The sequence below is a fragment of the Capsaspora owczarzaki genome, assembly GCF_000151315.2.
Source record: "Capsaspora owczarzaki ATCC 30864 unplaced genomic scaffold supercont2.5, whole genome shotgun sequence".
Taxonomy (NCBI): domain Eukaryota; class Filasterea; order Ministeriida; family Capsasporidae; genus Capsaspora; species Capsaspora owczarzaki.
Window position 1 is genome coordinate 1,442,183 of NW_011887296.1, and position 15,228 is coordinate 1,457,410.

Consider the following 15,228-nt stretch of genomic DNA (forward strand, 5'->3'; position numbering starts at 1 on the left):
TCTCTCTCTCTCTCTCTCTCTCTCGCGCTCTCGCGCGCGCGCTTCGGTTGAGAAATGTCCATGAATGTCAGAAGCCAGTCGTAAATTTTTTGTTTTTGCACCTTTTCGGGTTTGACAAGTCAGCTTCGTTGCTTCTTCCGTCACCCATGTCTGCGCGCGCCAAGCACTCGCCGTCATTTAAAAAACTCACCCAACTGCCACAGACGTCGCTGCCTCCGCTGCCGGCGCAGGACGAGGACTGGCTCGCCGTGTCGACCATCCGGAGCGACGCACAGCAACCCGCGGCCAATTTAGCAGTCGGTGCTCAGAGCAAAAGCAGACCCGAGTCACCAAACGCCGACTCTGCAAGCACCGCCGCCAAAGCACCCCAGCCAGACGCTGAAAATGCACTCAGTTCTCAGACAAGCCCCCAGGAATGTTTGGGCGGTGCCGGATCGGACAACAACACCGCTGCCATTGGCATCGCTGGCTCAGGAGCGTTCGCGAAACTTGCTGTGGTTGACGTCACTGTCGCAGCCGGTGTGAAGGATGCACTCCGCGTTGTCATTGCCCTGCCAGCCAACGATGCTGCCTGCAGCACTTTTGTCAAATTGCAGAGCCAGCGCGAGGTACTGCTGGAATCGCCGACGCTGGTCGTGCCGTCGCCGGCTTTGCCAGCGCCCAAAACGGGCATTTCGCCCCTTAAGCTGTATGGTCGCTTTCTCGGAAAGTCGCCCTCGCCTCCTCCTCCACCACCAGGGCCCGGCCAATCGCAATTGAGCACGTCGACAGCTGCGACGACAACGGCAGCACTCCGGGACGACACGTTCGTTCTGCTGGAGGCGACCATTCCTTGTAGCGTTCTCGCGACGGTCGACACCAACCTGGGCGCGATTACACACCTCACCGACGCCAACCTTCCGCTGCCCACCCCACCGAGCCTCCTTGGCAAGTTGACGGGCTGGGCCTCCTATGCGAGCTATTGCAATGACCTCAAGGTGTACTTCAAAGCGTACTGGGAAAAGTCCAAATTCCATCGCCAGGAGCTTCGCGACGTGCTCTTGAAGTGTGCCACCGTGCACAACCTCTACTTGGACGACGACAGCGTCACCGACGTTGTGGAGCCGTTTGGCGAGTTTAACTTTCGCGCTCTGCAGAAGAAGGTCGACGACGCGCGGGCGACGCTGAACCTTGCCAAGGACAACCGCAACAAGGCACTGGCCAAAGACCGACACGAGCGGTCTTTGGCGAAAGCGGAGCTGCGTCGCAAGCGGATTGCGGCCGGGTCGGCGGATCAAGCAGCAAGCAGCAGCAGCAGCAGCCAGTACTACATCAGCAGCAGCCGCCACCCCGGTCGAACCCTCCGAGCCTTCCGAGCCTGCTGGTAGTAGTACTGACGCCAACCCTATCACGAATAGTGACACCAGCGTGGGCCCACTCTCTTCCAGAGAATGTTTAAAGCTGCCTGCCGAGCTTTGCAACAACTTGGACGATGCTCTCATTGCCGCGGGCGCCGAGCTTGCCGCCGCAGAAAGCGCGCAGTTCCGCTACAGCATCGAGGCCGTCGAGCAGGAGCTGGAACTTGCCGTAAAGGAAGCGCAACAGGCTGCTTCAGCGAAGGTCGATGCAACTCAAGCGGTGGCTGCCGACCTCGTCCACGACGAGGTGTTTGTCGAATTTCTGCAAGACACGTTTCACGAAGTGAGCAAGCTGGCTGACAATCTCAAGAAGGACGTCCTCCGCGCAATCTCTTCACACCAGCTCATCGAGCCAATGCTGCTCACAACCGGCGGCAAGGCTCGGTATCGGCAGGAGGTTGCAGAGCTGGCCAAGGTCAAAAAGCATCTCGAGAACGTTCTGCAGCGCGTCCGCCAACACGTTCTCGAGGCACAAGTGGATGTCAATGCGCACTACCTGTCACGAACGGCAGCTGCCATCAAGGCGGCCGAGGCAGCGTCGAGCTCCGCGTATGAGTTGTTTGATCTCAAGAATCTGCAAGCGGCCTTTTTCAACCAGAAACAGGCACTCGATATTGAGCTGCTAGAGAATGCGGTAAGCGGCAACGTTTTACTTGTTTTTGTTCTTTGCTCGGCATTCACTTTTGTGTGTTTTGTCCTTGTTTTTGTTTTTTATTTTTCTTTCAAACACAACAGCTCAAGCAAGCGCAGGAGGCGCAGGTTGTGGCCAAACTTTACCACGAAGAGTGGCAAGCCCGCCAGCTGGCCTTCCCCAAGGACGTGCAGATCGAGCAGCAAGTCAAGCTCCACGAGGCAGCCTATGCGGAACAGAGCGCGGCTTTGGCTGATTTGCGCCGAACCATTGTGAGTTGTTGTCGTGCTTGGAGCTCATTCTGCGCGCTCAGGAGCTTACGAGCACTGATTTTGGGCGTTCGTGCGTTTAGGAGCAAAAGAAGCAAGCCATCAAGCGCACCATGAGCAGTCGCCGAGCTGATGAGGTCAAGATGAAACCACGCATCGAAATCCAACAAGTACGCCAACCACGATGGAGAGATTGTGATCGATTCATTGTGGTCTCACGTGTTTGTGTTGATTGCGAGCAGCGTCATGAACAGAGCAAGATGAGCCCAGCGCCCAAGAACGATCTGGCTCGGCGACCGAAGGTAACCATCGTGAAGGGTGGCTCGTGGGCTGTTCAGTGAAGTCGCTTACAGCTTTTTTTAACATGCACACTTGCACACACGTAGAAGCCCGAAACGATGAAGGCAGAAGACGCCAAACGAGATGAATCAACCCAAAAGAAGAAGGTCGAGCGGAAAGCTTCAAGCCTCCCGAAAAAGCAACTCGCAACCCCGCCTGCGCCAATTGCACCTGTGTCATGTCAGGAAACTCGCGCTTCTCTAGCAGGAGCAGGCCCGGCCGCGGTCGTGGCGACCCAGGCGGCTGTGGCTGCGAGATCGTCTCCTCCTCCTCCTCCTCCTCCGCCAGCATCGATGCCTGCAGCTCCCGCAGTAGCTGCTTCACACGTTTCGACGACTTCGCGGTCGAGCCTTTTGACCGAAATCACAAATGGGTTTGCCCTTCGGAAGGTTGAAACCAAACAGCAACCCGAGCCCAAACCCCAACCGGCAGCCAGCGTCGGTGCTGGTGGCTTGCTGAACGCGATTGTTGACAATCCAAAGTTCAAGTCGCTCAAGAAGCAAACGGAGAATGCCGATGCGGACCACGAGCAAGACTTTTAGATTGAGTTGGGTTACTCAAAAAGAGCGTATTGCACAGTGTTTGCTCTTGATCTGCTTGGATGCGCACGTTGCCTTTGATGAAATTATAAGTGGACATGTCTCAGTCTTAGTTTTTACAGTCACCTTTTGTTTGCTGTTGCTTTTGCTTTTTCTTCGGGTATTTTGAAGCGTTCCCCCGCTTTTGCTGTTGCTTTTGCTTTTTGCTCCGGGTTTTGATTTTTCGTGGAGCTGGGATACCTTCCATCCATCCCATTCTCTCCTTTGTAGAGACCAGTCTACAAACTTGTCCGGGTCCCCAAATTGCAATCAATCACACTCGGTTGCTGCTCTTTTTAGCTCAGCGGGATTTTTTTTTTTTCTTTTTTTTTTTTTTGCCGGGCAATGGTGAGCATGGCAACTCCGTCGTGTTCTGCTGAAGCCGGACTGCTGCACCACGAGCCGAGCGGCCTCGCTGGCAATGTGTCTGCCTCAGACAAGCTCCTGGAGCAGCAGTCGCCCGCGCCGTCCAGCAGCAGCAGCGGACGGTCGGAGCACAACCTCACTCCCGACGCTGCTACACCTTCGTTCGGACTGTTTGGCCTGTCGTCGTCCTCCGCCGCCGCCTCTCCCGCATCGCTCCAATCGCACCCACAGCAGCAGCAGCAACAGCAACAACAACATCAGCAGCAGCAGCAGAACAAGCCGCAGCCAAAGGTCATTGGGCACAATCTCGTTGTCGCCGTCTCATGCACAGCGTGCCGCTCCGCACACCGCGCGTGCGATGGCCAGCGCCCCTGCGGCCGATGCGTGCGCCTGCAGCTCCCCAAGGCCTGCGAGGACCCCTCCGCCACCCGCCGCGGCCGCCCGCCCAAGGAAGACAAGGACGACGCCGCAACGCTCGCTTCAGGCGCATCATCGTTCCTCTCAGGTTTGGGCCTTTTTTTTTTTTTTTTTTTTTTTTTGATTTATTTATTTATGCTTCAGATCATTTATTGGGCTTTTTTTTCCGCATTGGCTTTTTTTTTCTTTGCTTTTGACTCGCTCACTTGGGGGGGGGGGGTCCGCTTTTGTTTTAAGAGTAATGTCAATGATGAAGAGAGGGACCGTTGCGTGCTGAGCGGAAGGACGCTGGAGGTGGTGGAGAAGAACAGAGCGGCGGAGGTCTGACTGTCATTTTCCATTACAAACTCCCGCTCGACGAAATGGAGCGCATTGTGAGGCGGCTGTGACTGGCCAGAGTGCGTGAGTGCGGTGAGAATTGCGTGTCCTGTTCCTTGCACATCCGCCTGGGGGGTGGTGGAGGAGGGAAGATCCGTCACGTGGCAATGTGTGGCTGCCAATGTTATCGTCGCCTTATTTTTTTTTTTTCCACCGCTCTAATCGCCGCCAGTTCGTGGCATGGCCGCCACTCATCGTTGGTGTGTTCGCCTCTGTGCTTTGAATGCGAACAATGCGAACAATGAGAAGCAAACGAAAGTAAACGAAAGCAAAAGAAGGGCACAAAAAACAAACACAAAAGCTGGAAAGTTTAGTTTCCGCTCAAAACCTCCGCAATGCAATTTCAATACGGCTTCTCAAAGTTGGCGGGTTTTCAAACTCTTGGAAGACGGCATCGGTTTCAATGTTTCGTGTTCCTTTATACTCGCGGGATTGGGTGATTTTCAAAGCGATATGGGTTTTCGTTGCATTATGCGTATTGAGCTGGTAATTGATCGCTGACAACGGTGTATCGCTTGGCTTGTTTGGGATTGTCAAACCTTTGCAGATAACGAGACAGACTTGCTCGCAGAATCTATCGCTGCGGTAGAGCCAAAGCCAAGTAAGCCGAAACAACAGGCACGCCGCAAAATGTCGGACTCGTCTCCGTCGCCGCGCTCATCGTCGACGAGCGAGATTGGTAGCGCTGTTTCACTGCCAAAGGTCGCATTGCCGAAGGGTGGAGGATCGACGGGCAGTGACACACTCTGGCTCAACGCGCTTGCTGATGTCGCCTCCGCCTCGCCAGCAGGTTGGTCGAGCTCGGCTGCGAACACGCCGCTGATGGCGAGCACTTCTACCGTCGGCACTCCCGTGCATGTCGGCACTGCGCTCAATCTCGACGTTGCCCAGTCCTACACCAACGCTTCTTCCTCTTCCTCCAGCTCATTTTCTCCTCTAACATCCTCGCCTGCTGTACTGTTGGCGCAAAGCCTACAGAGCTCTGTCGTGCAGCAACCGCAGCAGCAACTACAGCAACAGCAAGTCTCAATGGCTGTGCAACAAATGCCACAGGTATGGATGCCCGCGAATGGCTGGTCTACCCAACCGGCGACCGTAACCACACCCGTGCAGTTTGCAGCACCCTTCAACTCTTGGGGCCAAAACACCACCACGTACTTCCAGCAATCCTTCGTCCCACATCAGCAGAGCGCAACGCATTTCGTCGCCGCTCAGCCAGCCGTGTACTCGATTGTCCAACCGCAGCAGCAGCAGCAGCAGCAGCAACAGATGCAGCAGCCATCGCTGCAGTCTCACTCCATTCAAATGCAGATAGCGCAACCTTCCTACATGCTTCCTACTCAACAAGCACCATTTCAGCAACTTTCACAACAGCCGCAACAATCGTTTTCGCAGCAACCCCAACAACCCCAACAGCAACCCCAACAACAGCAGCAACAGCAGCAACAGCAGCACTTTGTTTCTCAACAACACCCGCAGCAGCCCAGTAGTGTACAGTCGCAACAGCAGCAGGCACCACAGCAGCCGCAACAGCCACAAAAGTTGCAGTCACAACCTGTTCCTCAGCAGTTGGCTGTCCAGCCAACCAATCAGCAATTAGGGCTCGCTTCATCACTAGTTACACAGCCCAGTCAACAGCAATCGGTCACTGCAAGCCCGCAGTCATCCCCAGGCCGCGTTGCTCCTGCTGCGGTGGCGCAGACCGTCCCCGACCGGTCGCCCTCCATTCATACGCCCGATAAAACATCACCACTTGATTTCAACTTTGCTGTAAAACGACCAGCGTCGGAGGCATTTACTCTGGGAGACGAGCTCAGCAGCATTGGAGTCTCGGCAGATGTGTTGACGGAACCGCTGGGCTCGCCCGCGTTGGACTCGCTGCGCTCCAAGCGTTCGCGGGCCACTCTGGAGTCGTTGGACGACGACGACCATGATGACAAAGAGTCAGTATCTACCGCTGCATCAGAGTTGCAAGTACAGACCAAACCCAATCCCACGACCGCGAGCAGCACCCAGCCAAGATCGGCCAGCGCGCTCGCACTCTCGTCCATCCACTCACCCGATTCCCTCCTTAACTTCCTGAGCACTAACGCTGACACTGGAGCCATGTTCTCCTTTGCCGACCTTGGCTTTGGGCTCTCTGGCTCCAACAACTGGCTGCCGCTCAACCCCGGGTTTGATTTGCCCTCCTTGTTCAATGCGGCCATTGCTCAAGTCAAGCCATTACCGACGTGTGTGTCGAGCGTGCCTGAATTGAGTACGTTCAGCCATGATTTTGATGGGAGGGGACAGGAAAGGGGGGTGGCGACGTGCAATTTCATTCGCTTACAACTTTGTCGCATTTTCTTTCTTTTCTTTCCCGCCCTGTAGATCAAGTCAGCGACAACAAGCCTCTTATTGTCCTTGACAGCGACCGCCTTCTTCGAGCAGACATACTAGTCTGGCAGTCTCCGACGGCAAACTCGTCTTCCGAAGGTAATGTCCTTCTCCGATCCTTGTGGTTTTTGTTTTGACTGCCTCGCAAAAAAGGAACCTGTCTGCCGTTACTTCCTGTGCTCACAATGGGCGACCTTGCTCCTCTGCATCAGTGCTGGTCGCATATGACAATTGGAAGAGCCGGCTGTTCCCGTTGGCAATGCCACTCATGGACATTGCTGTGAGGATTCGCGAGCTCAACTACGAAATGATGAGAGGGGTCGTCGGATCGCTTCCGGAAATCAATGTGGTCAAGTCGACGACCAAGCGGCCGTTTGGTGCCATCCTGGAAGAAATCAAATCGCACACCACGCGTGGCGCCAGCGAGTTTGTCGATGTTGCAAAGGTTCTCTTCCGAAGGGCGCTCTTGAGTAACTTTGTCCCGTGGGAGCCCGTGATGACCCCCGAGGCAGCGAACGCTCTCCGCATTCCGTACGTCGAGTGGGGCACGAACGCCATCATCCTGTTCGCAAACGATGAGCTGTGCCGGCTTGTCGGCTACACGACGGACGAAATATTTGCCGAAGTGCGGTTTGCGTACAACCTCCTTGCCGTCGAGGACAAGGACGCCTGCATGTTCATGCACATTTGTGCCGTGCTGTGCGGAGCCACGCACTACCAGGCCTCCTGCATTGGGCTGCATCGCCAAAAGTTCCGGATTCCCCTCCGCATGTGCTCCACCATCGTCCGCAGCAACGGCAATGGCGACTACCGCTACACGATTGCCTATTGCTTCCCCGCGCCATAGGCTGTGATGTGATTTCTTTTGTTTGAGATTTGGAGTTGTTGTGATTTTTTTTTGTACAAAATCGATTCCCACTTGCTTTTTATCTGTCTTTCCCCCCCCCCCGCGCTCCCACATACATGCACGGTTTGCTCGCTGTTCCACGTGAACTTGACCAAGCATTCATATTTTTGTCTTGCGCATCAGACTTGTCAACTCAGATCCACTCTTTTTTTTTTTTTTTCTTGTAAGGGTTTGGTCGCCTTTTTTTTTTTTAGTGTTGGTCCACACGCAGAACACTGGCTGCCACCACTTCAAAGTCAAAAGTGTTTCGTACAACATACCCCCCATGCGAAGAAGTGGGTAGAGTGAGAGTGTGAGAGTATGAGAGAGTGGCTCGATGGACGTGGGTCGATTTCTCCCCCAAAAAAAAAAAAAAAAAAAAAAAAAAGCAACCAGGATTTTGACCATTGACGGTTTTTCGGTCGGGAGCGCAGTGCGCACGCGGAGTGGGGTAGAAGGGGGCAAGGGGGTGGGGAGTGCCGTCCTCGCATCCTCACTTGCGCCATCTGCTTCTCTGCCTTTCGCTTTGGGCCACCGCGGGCTCAATCCCGCCTGTCTGCAGCAGCCTTTCGTTTTTTCCCTTGTGCCTTCAACCTCACGATTTACTGTTTTTTATTATTATTGTTATTTATTATTATTATTTATTATTATTTTTATTATTATTTTGTGACGAATTTTGCCTTTTCCTTGTGCTTTCCGATGCTGCGCTTGCTGCTGGTGTGTGCAAAGCCACGCCTTGTCCTGCGTCTAGCTGAGTGATTCAGGCAAGGAAGGCGGGGGTGGGAGAGAGAGAGAGAGTTGGAGAGAGAGTTGGTTGGCAGCACAGAGGACCAAAGCAAAGCGAAGCAAAACAACCAGAATCGGCAAAAAAAAAAATAAATAAAATAAAAAAATAATAAAACCACAGCGAACCACAATGCTACAATGCTACAATGCTGCTGATGATGCTGGCAGAGTGAGGCGACGAGAAGAGCGATGGGATGAGAGATGGGATGGGATGGGATGAGGTCAGAATGGGGGCATCCGTGAAGGGGGAACGAACGAATGGTTGAAAGAGAGTTGGTGCGCCAAGTTGTTTCGTGACCCCCTTTGCTTCACTGCTGCACCTCTGCGCAGTGGAGAGAGAAGTGGGGCCCTCTCAGGGAAGACGAATGGCGGCTTCTGCTGATCAGTTCCGCTGTGTGTGGCAGTGAGACGGGAACGAGCGTCCAATCGCTTTTTCAGTCATTCGCTTCGTGCTTCTCCTGTGTGCCACTCTCGCATTCAACCCGCATCTCCCCGATTCTCGACACACTCTCTCAAATCGCCGACATCTTTTATGATGTTTCTCTGTGTTTGCTGTCGTGCCCACGCTCACTCACACTCACTCACGACCTTTTGCTTGTATTTGGATGTGAAACAACCACAGAGCTCCCCTTTTTTTTTCCCTTCTCACCTACATCCTCGCTTCTCGTCGCCCATTTGAGCGGAGCTTTGGATCCTTCTTTTTGCCTCCAAGTTTTTCCACACTCGAAGCACATTCCCTCCAAGTGTGCACGCGAGAGCGACTGGGCTTCGGAACGTCAAACCTTACTAGAAACAAAAACAACCCTTTTTAAGGTTGACCATCTCCTAAAACAGAACTCTGAGAAAACACTCCCATTCGACCTCTCTCCCTTATCACCATGGGCAACAAGAAGATGGAGCAGCTGTTTGCTGCTGTTCGCGCCGGCGACGTGATTGAAATCCAAAAGGTGCTGGAAGCCAAGTCTGGATTTTGGAAGGGCACGTTCAAGGGCACGGTGTCCAACTCGAAAATGCTCGCCACGACCGCCGAGCGCGACGACAGCGGCAAGCTGCCTGTGCACATTGCCACCGAGTCTGGCAAGGCGCCCGTGCTCGCTTGCTTGCTCGACTATGGCGCGAGCGTGACCGACAAGACAACGTACGGCGAAAGCTGCATCCACCTTGCCGTCCTCGCCAACCTGTACTCGATGGTCGAGTTCCTGCTGAACAAGGGCGCACACACGGAGGAGCGCGGCTCGATGCAAAAGACCCCCCTGCATTACGCTGCCGAGAGCGGCTTTGTCAACATTATCGAGCTGCTCGCCCAGAAGGGTGCCAATCTCGACAGTCTGAACGAGGAAAAGAACACGCCGCTCCACTTGGCGGCAATCCGCGGCCGCGCTGATGCCGTGCGGGCGCTCATTGCCCTCAAGGCCAACCAAGACCTCAAAAACACTGCCAGCAAGAAGGCCGTCGACGTTGCCAAGGACGACGCCACCAAGGCCGCCTTCTCCGGCAAGCCTGCTGCCGGCGAGACTGCCAGCGGCAAGCCTGCTGGTCCCGATTACTACGAGGCGCTGGGTGTCCCACGCGATGCCAGCGCGGCCGACATCAAGAAGGCCTTCCGCAAGCTTGCCATCAAGTACCATCCCGACAAGAACCCGGAGGCCAAGGACCTGTTCCAGCTCATCAACGAAGCCAACGGCATTCTCGGCGACGAAAAGCTCCGTGCCATCTACGACCGTGACGGCGCACACGGCGTTAAAGCCGAGCAAAAGCGCGACATGAAGAAGGGCCCCAACCGCGCAGCAGACGACCTCGACGACATTTTCAAGAACATGAACGTGCATGGTGTGACTGACGAGTTTGACCACCCATCGCCCAACGTGTCGACGGCTCCCTCCACGACCACCATGCCCTCTGTGGCCTCGTCCTCAACAAACTTCCCCGAGGCATCGGCCGCCGGAGGTGTGGACGTCGACTTGGCTGACCTGGAAAAGCTCCAGCAAAACTTTGACGAGTCTCACTTCATCAATGCCACTAGCGGCAAAACTGGCCGGACTGAGAGCAATTCTGGTGAAAAGGCACCGAGCTTCTTGGACATTTTTGCAAACCAATCCAGCACGCTCAAGCCCGAGGCCAAGCCGGCTGCAGCACCTGCTCCCGCCCCGGTTCCCGCTGCCGCTGCTCCGTTGTCGCCTGAAGACTTCAAAATCGATCCCATCGATGTTGATCAATTCTTTGCTGACATTGAGGTCCCCACCGTGTAATTTTCCCCTTCTCTAGTCACTCGAGTCACTCGGTGTTTGCCTCTCAATATTCCTCTTACAATTCAATGTTATTGCTTTTTTTTTCCTTACTGCACGTCGTGGTTCACGAGCGCTTTGATTACTTTTTTTTTTGTAGATGTCTGGCTTTTTTGGTTTTTTTTTTTCGATGATTAAAAAAGCTGGTTCCATAGTTTAACGAAATAGCCACCACCATGCATAGTCCTTGCCCCTCCTCCGAAAACAACAACGAAAAGCAATGGTCAAGAGCGAAGCTTGTATTGCCCAACAAAAAAACAACAACCACAAACCACGACAGGAAGCGAATCACAACGAGCCAAAAAAACTAAAAAGTTCACATTCACCAAAGTGTGGTTTGATTATTTGATGGTGGCCTTCTTGAGCGTAGGCGCTACAACGTTCTTGCCGTTGACGGTAAATGGCACGTTGCGGTAAACGGCGACAAGATCGTCGGTGGTGGTGAACTCTGCCGCAACGGTCTCGAAAACGAGCTTCTTGGGGTTGAGAACGGCGTCGGGGGTGCCAGCAAAGCCCTCCACGGCGACGCGATCGCCTGGCTTGCTGCCCTCTGGCGGGATGAGCAGCTCAACAATCGAGTGGTCGGCGTTGGAGGCGGCGAGCACCATTGCTTGCGACTCGATGCCACGCATCTTCATGGGCTTGAGGTTGCACACGCACAGCACCAACTTGCCTTGCAGTTGGTCCAGTGGGATGAACTTGGCCAGGCCGCTGATGACTTGGCGAGGAGCAGCCTCACCAAGGTCAATCTTCTCCAGGTAGAGCGAGTCGGCATCGGGGTGCTTCTCTGCCGAAACAATGCGGCCGACGCGAATATCAATGCGAGCAACATCGACGGGGGCCTCCGTCTCTGCAGCAGCAGCCGCCTTGCCGCCTTTTGGCGTGGATGATGCAGCAGCAGCCTTCTTGCCCTTGCCAGAGTCAGCAGCCTCGCCGGAGGAGCTTGCGAGAGCGGCGTCCTTGCTCTCGCCCTCCGCAGCATCCGACGATGATGCCACGGTCGACACGGTGATGAAGCAGTCAGTAACAAGGCGAGCCAGCACCGAGGGGTTGATGACCTTCTTTGGCTTGTCCGCCATCTCCTTCAGGGTGTCGAGCAGGGCACCCTTGGCGGTGCGCTTGCCACGCGAGTCGGTGACGGGGCCAGCGGGCGCGTGCTGCTCGGCCTTGGCGACGGCGGCGGCGTGCAGAGCGGTAACGTTGGCATCGGGCTTGCGAATCTCAGCGTCGTAGTTCTTGACGAGCGCGAACAGGGCCTCCTGAGGGTAGGCCTGCTCGGTCAGCTTGATCAGGTCAGGGTTGTCAAAGCGAGCGCGGATTGGGGCGAGGAGGCCGTTGATCTCGGTCTCGACGGCGTTCTTGAGGTCGGTCGGGAAGATTTCGCGGTTTTTGAACGCATCCTCGAGCTCCTGGAAGGAGTTGAAGGTGCGGTTGCCGCCGTACTTTTCTGGGCGCGTGATCTCAAAGGTCGTGATGCCCTTGAGCGATCGGAGCGGCATGAGCACCATCTTGACAAAGCTGAGGACGCCATTGTTCTCAACGTTGCCCTCCTCGCAGAAGGCCTTCTTGAGCTTCAGGTTGACAGCCTTGGGGTCGTCCAAAAGATCAATCTTGGAGTCGGGCTCGGACGAGCTCATCTTGGAGCCCTGGAGACCAGGCACCATCGGGTTCATCAGATGGATGCGCTTCTTGTAGCCAAGAGCGGGCATGTACTTTTCGGCAAAGGTGAAAATCTTGCGCTGATCGACGCCGCCAAACTGCGCGTCCACCTTGAGGTACTCCTCGTCCAGAGCCTGGAGGCCCGGGTAGAGGAGGCCGGAGAGCAGAGCGTTGTCGACCTGCTTGACGACTTCAGCGCCAGCCTTCTTGGCGTCGTGCTCGGTCACCAGCGACGACATGCGGTAGACATCCAACGTGTACGCCTCCGACAGCTGGTAGCTGGTGCCGCGCACAAACTTGAGCTTTTCCAAGTTGCAGCCGACCGACTCGAGCAGCGCCTTGATGACGGCCTCGTAGTACTCTGTGCGCAGCTTGAGCAGCTCCCACGGTGCCTTCATGTTGTCCAGGTAGGCGTGGAGGTCTGCGAACAGGATGGTGACCTGCAGAGTCAACAAGAGTGTGAAGGGGGTGTGAGTGTTTTGTTGTCGTCTGTTGGAGATGTGATGGGTTTTGGACCCCCGTCTCAAGTCGCTTCCGACCACAGGTCAAGCAACAGTGGTTTTCAAGCATGTACGTCCACCTCCCATTTGCTGTGACGATGAGAGGTGGGGCGAAATGCAATCACATCATCGGCATTGCGTCTTCCGTCATACACCACCACCACAGAGTTGAGGCGAATCAGCGCGCCAAGTCCAAGGTCAAACCCCGCCCCCCCGCCTCCGTCGTGTAGAATGGAACTCCACACCCATGCGACTCTAGTGAGTGCAGGGATGACGTTTCATCATCCACCTGAAGGGGGTAGGCACATGGTAGTGTGCTGTATTCGGCGCGTTGAACAGCCTCGTTTCGCTCACCTGGCAGCCAGCCTTGAGGAAGTCGGCAATCTTGGTCATGGGGACAAAGTAGCCAATGTGCGGGCGACCTAGTCCACAGGACGAAGACACACGGGGGAGGGGAGGGGAGGGGAGTGAGCATAGGAAAAGAAAAAAACCGAGATCGCGAACAGCTCACTGTCTCTCTCTCCCTATCAAAGGGGGGGGGGAAGTCGCTTCTCAGTCAGGGAATTAGAATACGCACCGGTGGTCGCAGTGCCCCAGTAGAGCACCGGGTCGCGCTCGGCAAGAAGCTTCTTGAGCTCGTCAGCGCCGAGGATTTCCTGCAGGTTGCGATTGATCAGCGTGAAACGCTCGTCCACCGACAATGACATGGTCGTTTGTGTTGACTGGGAAAATGATGAGTGCAAGGGATGAACTTTTGTTTGTTGCGAAATCACAAGGGTTGAAGTGGAGTTGAGATCAGTTTGGTGGAGTTGTGGTGGAATTGCTTTTTGCTGGCATTGTTCGCACACAAAAGTGCGCAAGAGCATGTCTTCTGCAAGGATGAGCTGTGGCGTTAATTCACTCATCGAGGTGTCATCGAGGTGACTTGACAACCACATCAAAAAGACCTGAAAGTGGTGCTTTAATGACAACAAGAACAGAGAGCGTTTTCAATCATCCAAACTCAACTCAAACTCGGCGTACATGGCCTTCGTGGTGACGTTGCGGATTTCAGCTACATGAAACACAGCACACATGGAACCCATCACGGCTCTGGAAGTGAGTTGACATGATGGGCATCGCGCTGGCAAAACGCTCTTGTTTGGAAAAACTCACCCAATCGGCCCAACACAATCTGGCCAGCATCCTTGATCTCATTGTACTCGTGCAACTTGGTGATATGATCTTGGAGTTCTTGGATTGAGTATCTGTGTTTTCCCCAAGAAAAGTGCCAAGGAGAAGTCAAAAATCAACAGACTTTCCCCGATTGTTTTTTTCGGTTGAGCAACAATAGGCTGCTTACTCGCCATCCAGCTGCGCCAGTTCCCGCTCAACCGCCTCAAGCTCGGCATGTTTACTTTTGACGTTCGAAACGACAGTCTCTCGAGACACGGGTTTCTAGATGCGACATCGCAACAGAAAACACTTCGATCAGAACCTCGATGCACACGCAGCATCGAATTCCGAAAAAAATACGTACTGCAGACATGGGCGAGACAAACGCACCAGGGCGCTTGAATTGCCGGTGTCGCGAGCCGGGCGTGGTCTTGCTGGGCGTTGAGATTGTCGGTCGTGTGGGAGTGGTTGCCTTGCCTGAATCTTGCACTGCCGCCTCTTGGCTGTGTTCCGCAGAAGCCGTGTCCATTGGGGTCTCTTTTGCAGGTGCTGATGGCAGAGGCTCGATGGTTGCGACTGCGAGTGTTGGCCAGACCGCCAGCGCGCTCCAAACGAGCTCTAAACGCGGGTTTTCCGAAACAAGCTTGTGCTCTCTGGACAAGATGCAAAACAATCAGTGCGATGAGTGCAACGAAAACAGCGACAGTTGCGAAATAATCTGCGAACTTGAGATCAACGCAAAGAAAAGCCAAGGAAAAAAGAAGAAAAAAATTTGGCGGGAAAAAGTTGAACGCGTTTCAGTTTCGCAGGCAACTTTGCAAGTTGGCTGACTTTGTTCCACCTTCCTTCCTTCCTTCCGTCCTTCCTTGCTCCTTCAATCTCGTGGAAGTGTGACTGGCTCAAGGTCACAGTCAGGCCTCACATTGCTCTTTGCTCGCAGAGGCGCTGCACAGCGTCGAGGACGTCCGCTTGTGTCGGTTCTGCCGCCTCGTCGTCCTTTGCAGCGGGAGAGAGTCGCGGGCGCTTGGTCTCGCGGTCTTCTGGCTGTTGTGGGGACGATGGCCGCGCCAGCATGGAGCGCAGCTGGTGGACGGCGAGGGGCGTCTTGGAAGCGCGAACGAGCGAAAGCAGCTGAGCGTCCATTTCAAACTGAAACGAAACGAGAATCTCAGAAAAAACAAGGAATGAGCTCGTTGGCCAACTGAG

The 15,228-nt window shown here is 54.8% G+C and overlaps 5 protein-coding genes across 5 annotated transcripts; 3 read left to right on the top strand and 2 right to left on the bottom strand.

Moving 5' to 3' along the window:
• Positions 1 to 146: 146 nt before the first annotated feature.
• On the top strand, positions 147 to 3,178 carry CAOG_03875 (hypothetical protein; the record flags this gene model as incomplete). The annotated part of the gene is made up of 6 exons (XM_004363546.2): positions 147 to 1,363; positions 1,398 to 2,031; positions 2,133 to 2,300; positions 2,381 to 2,467; positions 2,552 to 2,599; positions 2,684 to 3,178. The coding sequence occupies 6 exons, from the start codon at positions 147 to 149 to the stop codon at positions 3,176 to 3,178; spliced, it is 2,649 nt and encodes an 882-aa protein (XP_004363603.2).
• Positions 3,179 to 3,463: 285 nt separating this feature from the next.
• CAOG_03876 (hypothetical protein) lies at positions 3,464 to 7,674 on the top strand. Its single transcript, XM_004363547.2, has 4 exons — positions 3,464 to 4,085; positions 4,923 to 6,632; positions 6,746 to 6,850; positions 6,964 to 7,674. The coding sequence occupies exons 1-4, from the start codon at positions 3,560 to 3,562 to the stop codon at positions 7,596 to 7,598; spliced, it is 2,976 nt and encodes a 991-aa protein (XP_004363604.2). The 5' UTR covers positions 3,464 to 3,559; the 3' UTR covers positions 7,599 to 7,674.
• Positions 7,675 to 8,305: 631 nt separating this feature from the next.
• On the top strand, positions 8,306 to 10,817 carry CAOG_03877 (hypothetical protein). Its single transcript, XM_004363548.2, has 2 exons — positions 8,306 to 8,354; positions 9,046 to 10,817. The coding sequence occupies exon 2, from the start codon at positions 9,302 to 9,304 to the stop codon at positions 10,670 to 10,672; it is 1,371 nt and encodes a 456-aa protein (XP_004363605.1). The 5' UTR covers positions 8,306 to 8,354; positions 9,046 to 9,301; the 3' UTR covers positions 10,673 to 10,817.
• A 115-nt stretch (positions 10,818 to 10,932) lies between these two features.
• On the bottom strand, positions 10,933 to 13,593 carry CAOG_03878 (tyrosyl-tRNA synthetase). The gene is made up of 3 exons (XM_004363549.2): positions 13,445 to 13,593; positions 13,222 to 13,289; positions 10,933 to 12,807 (listed from the first exon to the last, which is right to left on the bottom strand). Exons 1-3 carry the CDS (start codon positions 13,572 to 13,574, stop codon positions 11,050 to 11,052), a joined length of 1,956 nt encoding a protein of 651 aa, XP_004363606.2. The 5' UTR covers positions 13,575 to 13,593; the 3' UTR covers positions 10,933 to 11,049.
• A 170-nt stretch (positions 13,594 to 13,763) lies between these two features.
• Positions 13,764 to 15,195, bottom strand: CAOG_03879 (hypothetical protein). Its single transcript, XM_004363550.2, has 5 exons — positions 14,945 to 15,195; positions 14,387 to 14,675; positions 14,210 to 14,304; positions 14,023 to 14,114; positions 13,764 to 13,921 (listed from the first exon to the last, which is right to left on the bottom strand). Exons 1-5 carry the CDS (start codon positions 15,163 to 15,165, stop codon positions 13,857 to 13,859), a joined length of 762 nt encoding a protein of 253 aa, XP_004363607.2. The 5' UTR covers positions 15,166 to 15,195; the 3' UTR covers positions 13,764 to 13,856.
• Between the last annotated feature and the right edge of the window lie 33 nt (positions 15,196 to 15,228).